The sequence below is a fragment of the Chenopodium album genome, chromosome 27 (assembly GCF_948465745.1).
Source record: "Chenopodium album chromosome 27, dcCheAlbu1.1, whole genome shotgun sequence".
Classification (NCBI taxonomy): domain Eukaryota; kingdom Viridiplantae; phylum Streptophyta; class Magnoliopsida; order Caryophyllales; family Amaranthaceae; genus Chenopodium; species Chenopodium album.
Window position 1 is genome coordinate 23,766,698 of NC_137860.1, and position 13,237 is coordinate 23,779,934.

Genomic DNA, 13,237 nt, shown 5'->3' on the forward strand with positions numbered 1-13,237 from the left:
TAATTAACATGAAAAAAAAAATTTAAACAAACAAAAAAATTAGTGGATAAATGTTGAACTTCATTTTATTTTTCATAGTTATTAGTGGATTAATATCATTACTAATCCATAGTTAAATATCATTAATCCATAGTCTAATATTTCAGTTCAGTTCAGCTCAACCTCAATCAGTTTAGTTTAGTTCGGTTGATTTCAGTAAATCGAAACAGACCCTTAGTAACATGTCATGTATTGTGGGACGGATGAAAATAGAAAGTGTGTCAAGTATTATAGGGCAGAGGGAGTATTTTTTTTTTTAGAAAATAGATCAGATCAGAATAAGTAAATTCAGATCAAATTAGATTATACGAGTAAAAAAAAATCTTTACCAGTTAGAATTCATTCGATGCGCGGTTTATATATAACCATTTTTGTAATTTGAACATTAGAAAAAAAATGGATATTATTCATGAATATAAATAAGAATTATTTAATAATCATATATATGTAGAAAGAACTCCCTCGAAAGAAAGGGTTCTCTCCTTCGAAAGAAAAGTCATAACTCCATCTTTGACGACTAAACTCCGACCATGGGCGATAACCTAGCAATTAAGCGCCTATCTCTCTTCCTAGAAGATGATGAGAGCGAGCGATTTAGTGGACTTAGGAGGTACCGATTCATTTGATGTGAAAGAAAATATGGCGTTATTATTGGTGGGGAAGCTATTGTCGAGCTAGCAGGCCATATAACATGGAGGCTTTCAAGAGAACAATAATAATGGTATGGGCACCTTTGAATAACATTGTAATTTTTTTTTTTTTTGAAACAGAATAACATTGTAATTAGGGTTATTAGACCATATTTATATGCTTTTCAATTTTTCCATTGGATGGATAAGGAGAAAGTCTCAAAATGTTATACCCCGTATTTTTAACGTATTTTATATATTATTCATTTATTTATAAAATATGTTTTGGGTCAACCTATTTTAAATTATTGGATTTTAAATAAAACATGTTTTAATTTTTGGGTTAATAAGTATTTTATCCAAATATAACTCATACCCAACTATCCTATTTTATAATTTGGGCCAACTATGCAAATTCTTGGCTGAATTCTAGTGCAGCCAAGCTAGCTGCAACAGCATTAAATATGAACATATAGTACGTTAAAATGAACATACGTTTTTTTTTCTTCCTTATATCTTAATTCTCTTGCTTCTTCTTCCTTAGCTCTATTATTTTTCTCTCTCTTTAGTTTTCTTCTCAATTTAAAATTTTCTCTCTCCTCTTTACCTCACTTTCCTTCAATCTCTAAAGTTTTCTTCTTTATAAAAATTTTTAAGTTAGTAATTCGTGTTTTGATGGGCATACTCCTTTCTTTCTTAATCTATGAGTTTCAAATTCAATCTTTTGGCTTTATCAAAGAGGAAAGAAAAAAAATGGAGGAGAGAGAAAGTTGAGGTCAAAGAAAACAATGGAGGTTAGATTTTATCAATTCGTAATTGTATTTTGTATGATTTCGTTGATCATGCTGTAAGAAGGGTGTTCTCGTCGTAGGGGATCCTTCTCCTTAGATGCTCATGGCCCTTTAAAGCCTAGGACTTTACACTTGTTAGGGTGTATTAGGATTTGAATTCCTGACTGTTTGGGGGGACCTTGAATTAGAAATGATTCTATCATACACGCTTTTTTGTAAGGAACAAATAGGAGTCGCCAATGAGTTTTAGGAAAACCCATAAACCTCGTTCATGCCTTTCTCCCAAGTAGAGTTCAAGGGATATTTAGCATGAATCATAAGTTTACCCGTGCCCAAATTGGTCTACATAAACCAGAAATGACTTCGGGAGCGAGGGTACCAAGATAATGTTCCCTTTAGAGGGGAATCGTGATCTTAGCCCTAGCGCGGCCTCTACTTTTGATTAATCCAACTACTAGCTTCAATTGAGTTGCGCTGGTTTGCGGTTGGCCTTATACGAAAACGCGTTTTTAAAACTTCCATAACTTTTGATTGCAAAGTCGGATTTAGGCGTGTAAGATATCATTGGAAAGCTCTAGATGTCTACTTTCCAATTCCGTTAGAATTAGGTTAAAATATGTTATGGATCAAAAGTTATGGCTGTTGGAGTGCAAGGGTGTCGGTTTTGGGCCCGGTTTAGTGTTTTGATTGTAACTTCTTCGTTTTGGCTCGGAATTGGGCTTATAATATACTGTTGGAAAGCTCTTTGAAAGGACAATCCATTTGTATAAGCCTTGCATGGGAATTTTATGGTTGGTTTATCTGTTTGGCTCGGTTTTTAACAATGTAGGTTCCATTTGATCTAATCATTGCACTTGACGCATTTGGGTCCGTCATTAATCAAGTTTAAACATGTATGAACACGTTTTAGGCTTAATTAGTAATCGAATAAGGCTCTAAGATACATGCAGACACCAAGAGTTCCACTCTTTCAAGCTTTGCAACACAGTCTCAAATATGTTGCTTCAACTACAGTACAAGGACTGAAAGCTACTGACAAGTTATGCTTACAAGCTAAGCTTATTCTGACAGTGACTGGGGTGCTTGTCCAGATACAAGAAAGTCTGTCTCTGGTTATATTATTCTTTTAGGAGAGACACCAATCAGCTGGAAGAGCAAGAAGCAGGGCACTACTTCAAAGTCTTCATTAGAAGCTGAATATCGAGCAATGGCATCTGCAACATAAGAAACTACTTGGTTGGTTAGGTTTCTGGAAGAAATTGGACTGACAAATTTCAGACTTGTGACCCTGTATTGTGACAACCAAAGTGCACTACACATAGCAAGAAACCTTGTCTTCCATGAATGTACAAAGCATATAGAAATTGATTGCCATTTCACCAAAGACAAAGTACTTGAAGGGCTTATTCAACTCACTTACTTACCAACTTCCAGCCAGCTTGCAGATGTCTTTACTAAGATTCTACCTTCTACACAATTTAATCAATTGTTGTCCAAGCTAGGCATGGTTTCACCAGTACCTAGCTTGAGGGGGGTATTGAGCAGGAGCTTCCAGAAGCATCCAAGACGTGTACAGTCAGCACAAGTGAAAGCTCATCAGAAGTTGTTATAACTAATTCTTAGTTTGTTAGGAAATTTTCTGACTCATCATTCTTTTATTATTTGTATTAATTGTGGGTTCAACCACATTAGGACAGAGCTATAAATAGCCTTAGACTAGTTAGTTAGATTCATTCAATTAGCTTAATTCTTCCGCTGCATATTTTCTCTCCATAAATCAAGAAACTCCATTCATGAAAGTTTTTCTTTGCTTGCTTCTTCTCACTTTATCATTATTATTAATACCTGTCATAAATCAAATGAAGCTTCACATTTGAGAGTATGATAGCGCCTCCCATATTGACCAAAACGGAAGGTCAAAAGTACACAATTTTAAAGTCCCAATAATACTCCCTATGGTTCAAAGTAATTCAACATTAAGATCTATAATTATACACAAGGACGAACTACAAAAGTTGATAAACAGAAAAGGAACAGCAGCCTAAGCAACTTCTGGCAGGGTTAGCAAATTATAGTCACAGGAACATGACTAAGCACCAAAGTGATGACTTGCCAAAACTGGGCCAAAGAATGTTAATTATAAAAAGCATTGCCTCCTGAGTCCTGACAAAGAAGAAGGATCAGGCATCAAACCTCTATTTATAGAGCACAAACTAACTAGATCTTCTATTCAATATAAAAGCAGAAAGCAGCATAACATTTAATCATATGGGGTCTTCAAGACTTCTTCCTTTGAGCTGCTGACGTCACAACTGCTCGTATGAGGACTTGAGAAAGCTTGTAATGTAGCTTTGCTTGAGTCTGAATATGTTGAGCTACTGGTTGCTGGTATGAATTGAAGCTTGTGTAACAGCTAACATAATCCAACAGAAACACATTAAACTCGAGAACAAAAATCAAAGAAATATAAAATCAAGAATATGCAATGATGCACCGTACCTTCAATGCGATAGCCAAGTTGTAATTGCTACCAAAGGTAGCATAAAGAACAATCCACGATTCACGATAGTTTCAACATCAACTATACTATCGACTTTGTTTTGCAGAGTACCCCACATCTGGTGAATAGGGCAAACTTGATCCTTCAAAGTGCAAAAATAAACTTCCACTATAAGACTCATTACAGCCAATAAATTTTGGACTAAAATCAAAAGACTTAAAAAAACTTTACCACTGTGCGATAGATAGTTTCCAAATCACTGTCAGCTAGCAGCTCTCTTTGTTTCTGCAAGTCAGCTTGCTGCTCAAGTGACATGCTTCTAATATCCCAACTTAAATTCTTGTTTGAGAATGCTTTATACGCAGACTCTGTGTGAATTGTTTCCATGACTGAGCCAAAGAAGTTTGTCACAGGAACCTGAATAGGGAGGGAGAATAAATAAGTAAAAGGAGTGATGAGAGCAAATCAAAGAAAGTAGTTATAGATGATTGGATAAAAAATTAAATCATTTCCATCTTTTATTTCTAGCTGGGATTAAAAAAATCTACTCTTTATAATCCTTCCACCTCTAACCCAACATAATGGAGCCGATATAAGGAGAAAAGCAACATGAAATAAAAGAAAGACAAGGAGCGGCATATGAACACTACGAGACAGAACTAATTAAGGAGGCACTAGGGAGTACAGCAACATAAGCTGATTTCTGATAGCAGTAGAAGACAAGATTAATAAATGTTAGGTTATCTTTGCTGTCTTTTGTGACTTTGCTTGATTTGATAAGGAGTAGTAGCCTATGCAGTAGAAAATTATGTGAATTGTGAGAAATTATGTTGAGAGATGCAAGGAATCAATATTTGGGGGAAGGGCATGTTAGTCATAGTCTTTTAGTAGTAACTTGGGGAATAAGCTAGAGGTTTGTTAGGAGGGATTTTCTATAAATAGGCCTCATTAGGAAGAATAAAAATATGTTAAATATTGTGAGGTTTGTTATTGGGAGAGAGTGAGCCTCTCGAAAGCTCATACTTGGAAAGAATCCACCTCTCGAAAGTGGAATTATCATTCAATCTAGTGTAATCCTCATCTTAATACTATAATCATCATCTTTCTTCTTATTTTCTGCCATTGTCAGTGCTGGAAACCATGCTAATTCCTATCGAAAGAGTAGTAATCTCAAGTTACTAAGAGGCTGATAACCTAAAGTTATCAAAGAGAGTTATAGCCTAAAGCTATTAACCTATCATTTTGTAACCTCTTAGCCATCATCAATCAAGCTTCTTCCATCATTATTAATTCTTCTTATTAAATCAATTTAACAAAATCGATATCTGGTCAATTACACCCAAACAAAAGCATGGAAGACTAGTGAGCTTCTATGGACCAAGATTCAATCAGAATCTTCAACAATGGTTTGTGACAATGGCAAAGCAAATGTGACTACAGGCGAGCTAAGCAAAAAGATTCTTCGAGCTGTGTGCATGTCTATTTGAACAGTTTCTGATTAGAAAAATAAAAAAAGTATGTAATTAAACAAAGACTTTAGGCAAAAGTGGCAGGTTTTACTAATGCTGCAAGTCTCAGATGCATATCATAGGGAAAGAACTCCATACATCATATAGGTGCAAAGCATAACCTACCTCTTCTAAATTGCGTTTGTATAAATCAGTTCGGTAATATGCAGTAGACATGAGCAAATTTGGTTTGTAAGAATTGAACAAACTGTTGCAAATACAAGTCTAAACAAGATTAGTTGCAAAAGGAAAAGGGTGTATACAAAACTAACACAAATACATTTCTATGAAAGACTAGTTGCTACATACCTGCTCAAGGAGGCATTGTCATACATATTTAGCCTCTCAAAAAAAGCAAGGGTATAATAAGTGAAGCGATCTACAACAGAAACTCCAACCTGAAAAAAGGAAGTCTTATAGTATGTAAACACTGTAGCAGCCTCATTCATTAACATGTTTGATAAATGTTAGGAAGCTAGCAACAAGCTTACATCCGAATCCAAGTGGTGAGAATAAGAATTTTCCCCTTTCATACTGCTCCCAATTGCCAAAACGCCAGGTGATTGTAGCTGCAGGGTGAAAACTACATTATACTCCACAAATGGGGTGCAAATTGATCAAGATTTTTCACACATTCCATAAGCCTATCTACACGATCTCTCAAATTGTGGATAAGTGGACAACCAACTAGCTTAGTCAGCTAAATTCTTAAGGGGTAATACTCAAGATCTAGGATCAAATCTAGTCTTCACACTTTGCCCGTGTGGCTCTCCCAAAAAAAACAAAACCCAAAAATTAAAAAGGTGATTTCACAAATTTCTCAATACTTAGTAGCTTAATCTTCACTCTAATGACAGAAGCTCGACCTAGACCCCTTACAGCTCCCTAAAACGGGGGCAGAAGGATGAAAGTAAGGAAAAGAAAGAAGAGGGGTAAAACTAAAAAAATTACAAAAAAATAATAAGGAAATGAATTCAGTACCCCTACAAAAAAATTACAAAAATAAAACTAAAAAAAAAAATAATAATAAAACCTCCTGGCTAGCAGAAAGTGGAAGAATGGCAATTACAAGGTACCCACACAGGGTAGCAGTTTCAAAGAAGTTTAGAAACACACTGGCGATTCCTTCATGAAATGAAAGCAGTGACCAAACTTTCATAGAATATTCTGAAGGTAGCAAAAGGAATATGAAAAGAACATCCCTACATTATACTCTCTCTGTTATTCTTACTCAGATTTGTGACGTGAGGCGGTCGCAGAGTCAATAAGATGATTTGCACATACATGAAATAATTCTAACCTGGTTGAAAAGAGTGGCAGCTTGGCAAGTGTCAACCATTATCAAAAGCTCCTTGAATCTAAAACAGAGTGCAAACCACTGGTAATTTAGATATTTAAAGTTAAATTGTTTCCATCTAATCATCTTAAGAGAAAACTGCAGCTTTAGATCTAACAAGCAACTTCATCTCAACTTCAGGCATAATTCCATGCAAGGAACAAAGCTCAAGGCACTCTCACAATGTTCTGAGAGTATAAATCACAATTGTGACATAGACATACAGTATGTAAACCTAGGAGGCTAGGATTACCTATTTTGTGGTATGTTTGCTTCAAGAACGTAGTTACAGAACACAATACCAACGTCTATGAAGCTTGTATAGGAATGTTCCAATTTATTAATATGCCATTGGTTGGAATGTAACTTATCTGTTTAGATACATAAACTAATTACAAAAATTCAAAATTATTAGGCTAATAGTACTTCTAAATTGCAGGATTTGAAGCTTTTAGTATAGTTGGATCTAAAAAGTAGCCATTACTTGCCCCAAAAACATAAAAAGTAAAACAGGAACGAAATAATTATTTAGGCTTTATTTGACATAGCTTCAGTAAAGGCAATTCAAATTTGGACCAATAAGTTCCTAGATAGAGGCTTAAATTCATAACCAAAAATATTAGGGATGGAAATTAGGTGGAACAGTTGTTGATACCCCCCAAGAAGAGGGCAGAGATCTAATGGAAATACCAATTGCCACTCAACAAGGAGGAATGTAAAACCCTTAACTTCTGTCAACGCAAAACAAATAATGCACAGAGTAAACATCTGCAAGTATTTCGTGAAACTATAGACAGAAACAGTTAAACTGGTAAAGACGATAGGATCCAAATTATCTAATTTCATCAATCAGAATACGCATTAAACACACATCAAACAAGATAATGGTCAAAGACATATCCTCCTTGCTATGTTTACAAAATACTCTCCATTATTGGACCTCTAACCATGTACCAACTAAAAAAGTAATAGTAAGCATAGACAACTAGCTTTTATAGCTTCAGATCAATAATAGCAATAATCACAATGTAAGGTCATCAATTGAGGTTACCAATAATATGTATTGAGGTTACCAATAGTAACATATGCATACTTATAACTGCTATAAGTTAAATTATCTGGACATGTAACATAAGTTACCTATGCTTTTCTTTCATTTGTTTCACTGCATCTGCTAAATCATGGCTCTGAAGTTCCTCAGAGTCTTGAAACTTCAAAAATTCATCCCCACCATGACCAGTCATATACAAAAGTATATGGCTTCCTTCATCACTTAACAACCGTTTGGACCTTGGAACAGCATCTTCATGTCGCCCTGTTAAAACCCTCATGAAGTTTTCGACAGTCACCTCATAACCTCTATAATCAACCTGCAGACCAGTCAGATAGTATTTCAATCAAATAATTATATGATATTGCGTCATTGTACACAATACTAAAAGGATTCAAAATTCATAGAGCCAAATACTAGTTATACAACAAAAGTTGAGACAGCATCAACATCCTGCCAGAATTACCAATCACTATGTTGACAGGCTGGGATGCATAAGGGGCTGCACACATTGTTTACAAATTACAACAAAGCCAGCCCTTCAACACAAGGGAAAATACAAAGATAAAGGGAGAGTATACCCATTGTGATTGATGAAAACTACGCAATATGAAGTACAATATCCATACAAAAGTCACCAAAAGTATAAGAAGCACATTAATAAAGAGTGATATGGATTCTGGAAGAGAAAGAGCAAATGATATGATGACTATGTCCATTGTTCATTATGGTGTTTATAGCATACAGTGAAACAAAGTACGCTGGCAGTAAAACTGTAGAACTAAAACTTAAGAAGTATAAACTTAAAAAATGTATTTAAAAAACAGTTGAAGAATATAATAATGCACCTCAACATTGTCTCCATACAAATTAAGTCGATGGTTTTCATTGTTGAAAACTTGAGCAGGGTACTTATTTCTTGCATTACAAGCCATGTCATCAGCTAACATAAGTATTATCCTCTCATCCGGTATCCCTAGTCTCTTAACGGTCCTAAAAATGGAAAGGAAAGATATCTTAACAAATTAGGAGACATGGAATTATAGATTATAGGAGAATAAGTAGATTGATATGATTTTCTTTTACCTATACAAGGATAGGGTATTGGCCATGTGTCGATAGTTGAACCTTCAAAATAAAAGATGAATCAAGAACTTTCCTCAAATCAAAGCAGTGCTAAGAGATTTCAAAAACATGAGCTTAAGACAAACCATTTTTGAATGTAAGAAATATAACACCAAAATTAAAGAGCAACAAGCTCCTCTAAGAATAGGCTTATCATTTCTTTTTCAAATTCCAACAAAAATAAGTCATCTAGGTGCAGGGAGACGGTCTATAGAGGTAAACACACCAACTATTGCACGGAAAAAAGGTTTATGGAATTATAGAAGCACGGAAACAATCAGTTGCTATGAATAATGATCAAAACATGCAGCATATGTAGTATGAGATTAATTAAAGCATGAACCTTCCCTATAAAGTAGCATGATACGGCTACTACACATTAATCGCTCCATTAGCCCTTTTATCCTACTGAAATTGATTATATGAATAAATAACAGCACTAATTTAGCAAAAAAGAACTTCAAAATGGATCAAAATAACTCCATCTCACAGAAAAGAAAATCATTTCTCTTTGCAGGGTGAAACCCTTTTGGCTTTGGCCGAGTTCATAAAATCTCACACCAGCTCAACTTCAAAAGGATGGAAATGCTTACACAGCAATACCATACTTTTAAATTCTATAGAAATTATTAGTATTACTAAAATTAACTTTCAGAATATATATTCTTCATTAGAAATTGTACAACTCTTAATTGTACTTTTGATATAAATGCACAGAATTTGTGGGTATTCTTTAGCAGCAAAAGATTGAGCTAATAAACAAGATATACACAAGTAAAACATAGAATTGAAAATTATACAACAAAACTATCTAGTCAATCAATAAAATACCAACTGAATCTAATTGGGTATAATCAAATACAAAAATTGGGAACATTTACAAGAACAAAATTAACATGAAATGGAGGGAATTACCAAAATCGAGAGGTGCAGACTAAAACAGCCCAGTTATTGGTGTGCATTGTGGTGGAAGTAGAAGAACTCGATTCAGCAGCAACAACATTGTAATCATTCAATGAAAGCAAGAATAATAAGGGAAGAACAAAAATGGGTAAGATTTGATTCATCTTTGTTGCCATTAATAAACAATTTGAAGAGAATTTCGAAGCTTTAAAGCTTCTTCAGAGATCGCAAACCGAAAGAAATCGTGTGCTCTTGTTCAAACTGCATTGCCCCACAATTTCTATTCTTCTTTTTCCATTTTCACCCTTGGAATTTTATACTATTCACAAATTACACTTTGTGATTTACAGCTACAATAAAACATAGTTAGGTTATAGTTTTTTTTTTTTTTTTTTTTTTTTTTTTTTTTTTTTTTTTTTTTTGAGGGAAAAAAAAACATAGTTAGGTATTGAAAATTAGAGATATTCTCGTATTCATATTTATTTGAAAAAATTGCTCCCATTAATCTGAACTTTGTCTCGCCCGCCAAAAATAATCCGTACTTTGGATTATTATCTATCACTCCCAACTTTAAGAGTATTAATTTCTATTGCACCCAAATGACTTGCAACCGATTAATCTGGTAAATATTTTTGAATTATTTTTTTATTTTTTGCACACGTATTAATATTGAATTGGTTGAAAAAAATAGAGAAAATAAAAAATAAAAAAATCCTAAAACTAACCCAGCTGCCGCACCTCCATTATCACCACACCACCACCATCGACGCATGCCCTACTCACCACACTACCACCACCGACGCACTCCCTTCCTAGCCATTACTACCGGAAAACCCATCAAAGGCCTAAACGACCGTTTCCCCACCAAAATTGGGCACCAAAAGTGGCCACACCGGAACCCCCTCCCCGAAATCGACCACGTAAATTGGCCACAAATGGCCGAAATTGGCCGATGTTGGGGCTGAATACCCTAAACCGGCCGATTACGACCGTTTGTGGCCGATTTCGTGGCTGATTGTCGAAGGGGTAAGGATTGGGTGTTGCTGGGAAAGGGGTTTTCGGGGGTGGCATGGGGAGGGGTTTTATGAGGTGGTTGGGCTGCTAGGGAGGGGTTTTCGGGGGTGGGGGAAAAGAAGGGATGGCTGGGCGGCGGTTTCCGGCAACGGGGGAGGAGTTTTCGGGGATGGGCGCGAATTTCCGGCGGGGTAGGGGTGGTGATGGAGTGTTTTCCGGGAATGGGGTATGGTGGCTGGGTTTGGGAGTTTTTTTTTTTTTTTAATTTTAATTTTTTTTTTCTTTTTTTAAAAAATTTTTTGGACCTATCACGTGTTGACACATGTCTAGGTAATATGCTACATCAGGTTGGATGGCTTGTTGGGTGCAACAAAAATTAATACCCCTAAAGTTGGGAGTGATTGATAATAAACGAAAGTTGGGATTAATTTCGGCGGACGAGGCAAAGTTCAGATTAATGGGAGCAATTTTTCCTATTTTAATTAAATTATGAGGGGTTTTATTATAGTATATATTGCTGGAAATTTGTGTGGAGAGGATTTAAATACTCTTCTATGATTTTAAATTGTATGAGACTTTGAAGTGAGCAGTTTCTATTATTCGTGGCGATTTTAAGATCGTATTCAAGGTACGTTCGCATACTTAGCATATATATGGGTGATGTAGTGGCATGATAGGTTTGGCAAATTAAATTACAAGTAATATCATGCTAAGATTAATGTTTGGAATTGTGGATTATTGATGTTGGTGATTTAATTGTGAAGCATGATTTATTTTGTGATGGATTATGGATTGGAAAATTATATTTTGGCATGATTATATGGACTACGCTTTTATTAATGGCATGATAGAATGCATGTTTAATTAAACTACATGTTTAATTTGGCTTGGAATATTAAAAAGGAATTTTATTATGGTTCATATAATTTTTATTGATGCTATTATATAAACATGAAAAGGAGCTATATAAGTGTCTATGTACACGAGGAATAAATTGTATGTTGGTGCCTTAGTGCACTTATGGTGTTTTTAACACCGAGTGATAGGATTTGTGGCGCTTTATGCGTTTAAGGTGTCTTTGACACTGAGGTAGATTTAAAAAGGGTTCAACATTAAATATTATGTGGTCACAAATTATTCAAGAATTAAATTGGTTGGATTGATTGAATAATTATTGTTGATTGAATGATTGTGGTTTGTGAGTGTAGGGAATATTTCAAGCATTATGATCCCAAACTTGAACCCCACTGTGATCATACACTAAAGTACGGTGGCGTTCCAAAGGGAAGGAAAAGAGAGCAAAAGAGTCGCCAACAAGTTTTAGGAACTTGTAAACCCAAAAGACAATCCAAAAGGACCATCAACTCCATAAGGTCTTGAACCAAACAGGGTTCAGGGATGAGGGTACGAATCCAATCTACAAAAGAAAGGACCCGCCCTATAAAAATAGGCATCTACTTTGTTCTGCTCGTATTCATGCGCCCTTTTCCAATAACATACAAACATTATATTAAACCTACCATGTTTATCTATGTTGGTTGAATATTAATGCACAAATAAAACTATTATTAGCGATCACTTGAGTTAAAATCACATTAGCCTAAACCAAATTAATAATTATCTTATTAAGCGTGATTTCAAGTACAAATTCCCTTTAACAAGCATAAAAGGTGTGATCAAGCAATAACAATAAAATAAATCAATCAACATAATAATAAAGCAATAATAATAATCATAATATAATGATAATCATGATAAGGCATAATAAAGCTTAATAATAATAGCAAGATTTTAGGCATGATACTAACAAGATTATAACCAATCCTAGCATGTCACTAAGCAATAAAGATCAAAGCTTTAAACCTAACATGGTACTAACATGATATTAGAAAGGATAAAAACAATAATAAGCATGCAGTCTACATTGTTAATAAAATAGGGAGTAAGCTAATCTACTTACTTTGAAGCCTCGTACCTCTTTCTAATAACAAAATACACAAGTTAGTAAACTTCAATGAAAATAATAAACAATAATTAAAGAATTAAATTAAAATCAAGTTAAATAAAGTTTTGACTAGTTTTGGACCAAACCCTCAGAAATTATCAAACCTTGCACGTCTAGGGCGAAGGCAACTTCGAACTTGGCTAAGAGACTCTAAGTCTTGTGAATGCGGAATATTGTATTTTGTAAAAAGTTAGTTTAGAAAGAGAGGGAGAAAGAATTAAGCTATATTGCTTGGAGAGAGAATAGAGAGAATTGATAGTAAGAATTGATGATGAGAGTTGATGAAAGTTGATGGTAATTGATGAAAGTTGATAGAGAGAATTGATGAAGGTTGAT

General features: G+C 34.7%; 1 protein-coding gene across 1 annotated transcript; it reads right to left on the minus strand.

Annotated features, from left to right (window-relative positions):
* Positions 1-3,361: 3,361 nt before the first annotated feature.
* On the minus strand, positions 3,362-10,154 carry LOC145620668 (uncharacterized). Its single transcript, XM_081675371.1, has 11 exons — positions 9,895-10,154; positions 8,941-8,982; positions 8,703-8,847; positions 7,944-8,173; positions 6,768-6,825; positions 5,959-6,036; positions 5,777-5,865; positions 5,594-5,675; positions 4,191-4,376; positions 3,959-4,101; positions 3,362-3,872 (listed from the first exon to the last, which is right to left on the minus strand). The coding sequence occupies exons 1-10, from the start codon at positions 10,056-10,058 to the stop codon at positions 3,961-3,963; spliced, it is 1,215 nt and encodes a 404-aa protein (XP_081531497.1). The 5' UTR covers positions 10,059-10,154; the 3' UTR covers positions 3,362-3,872; positions 3,959-3,960.
* Between the last annotated feature and the right edge of the window lie 3,083 nt (positions 10,155-13,237).

What these genes read in the sequence shown, in the direction of transcription:
- LOC145620668 (XM_081675371.1), bottom strand. Translation starts at nt 10,058, where the DNA reads ATGGCAACAAAGATGAATCAAATCTTACCCATTTTTGTTCTTCCCTTA. An exon ending in TGTATGGAGACAATGTTGAG is followed by an intron (nt 8,174 to 8,702) that starts GTGCATTATTAT and finishes ACTGGTCTGCAG; the next exon opens with GTTGATTATAGAGGTTATGA. An exon ending in GACAATGCCTCCTTGAGCAG is followed by an intron (nt 5,676 to 5,776) that starts GTATGTAGCAAC and finishes TATTTGCAACAG; the next exon opens with TTTGTTCAATTCTTACAAAC.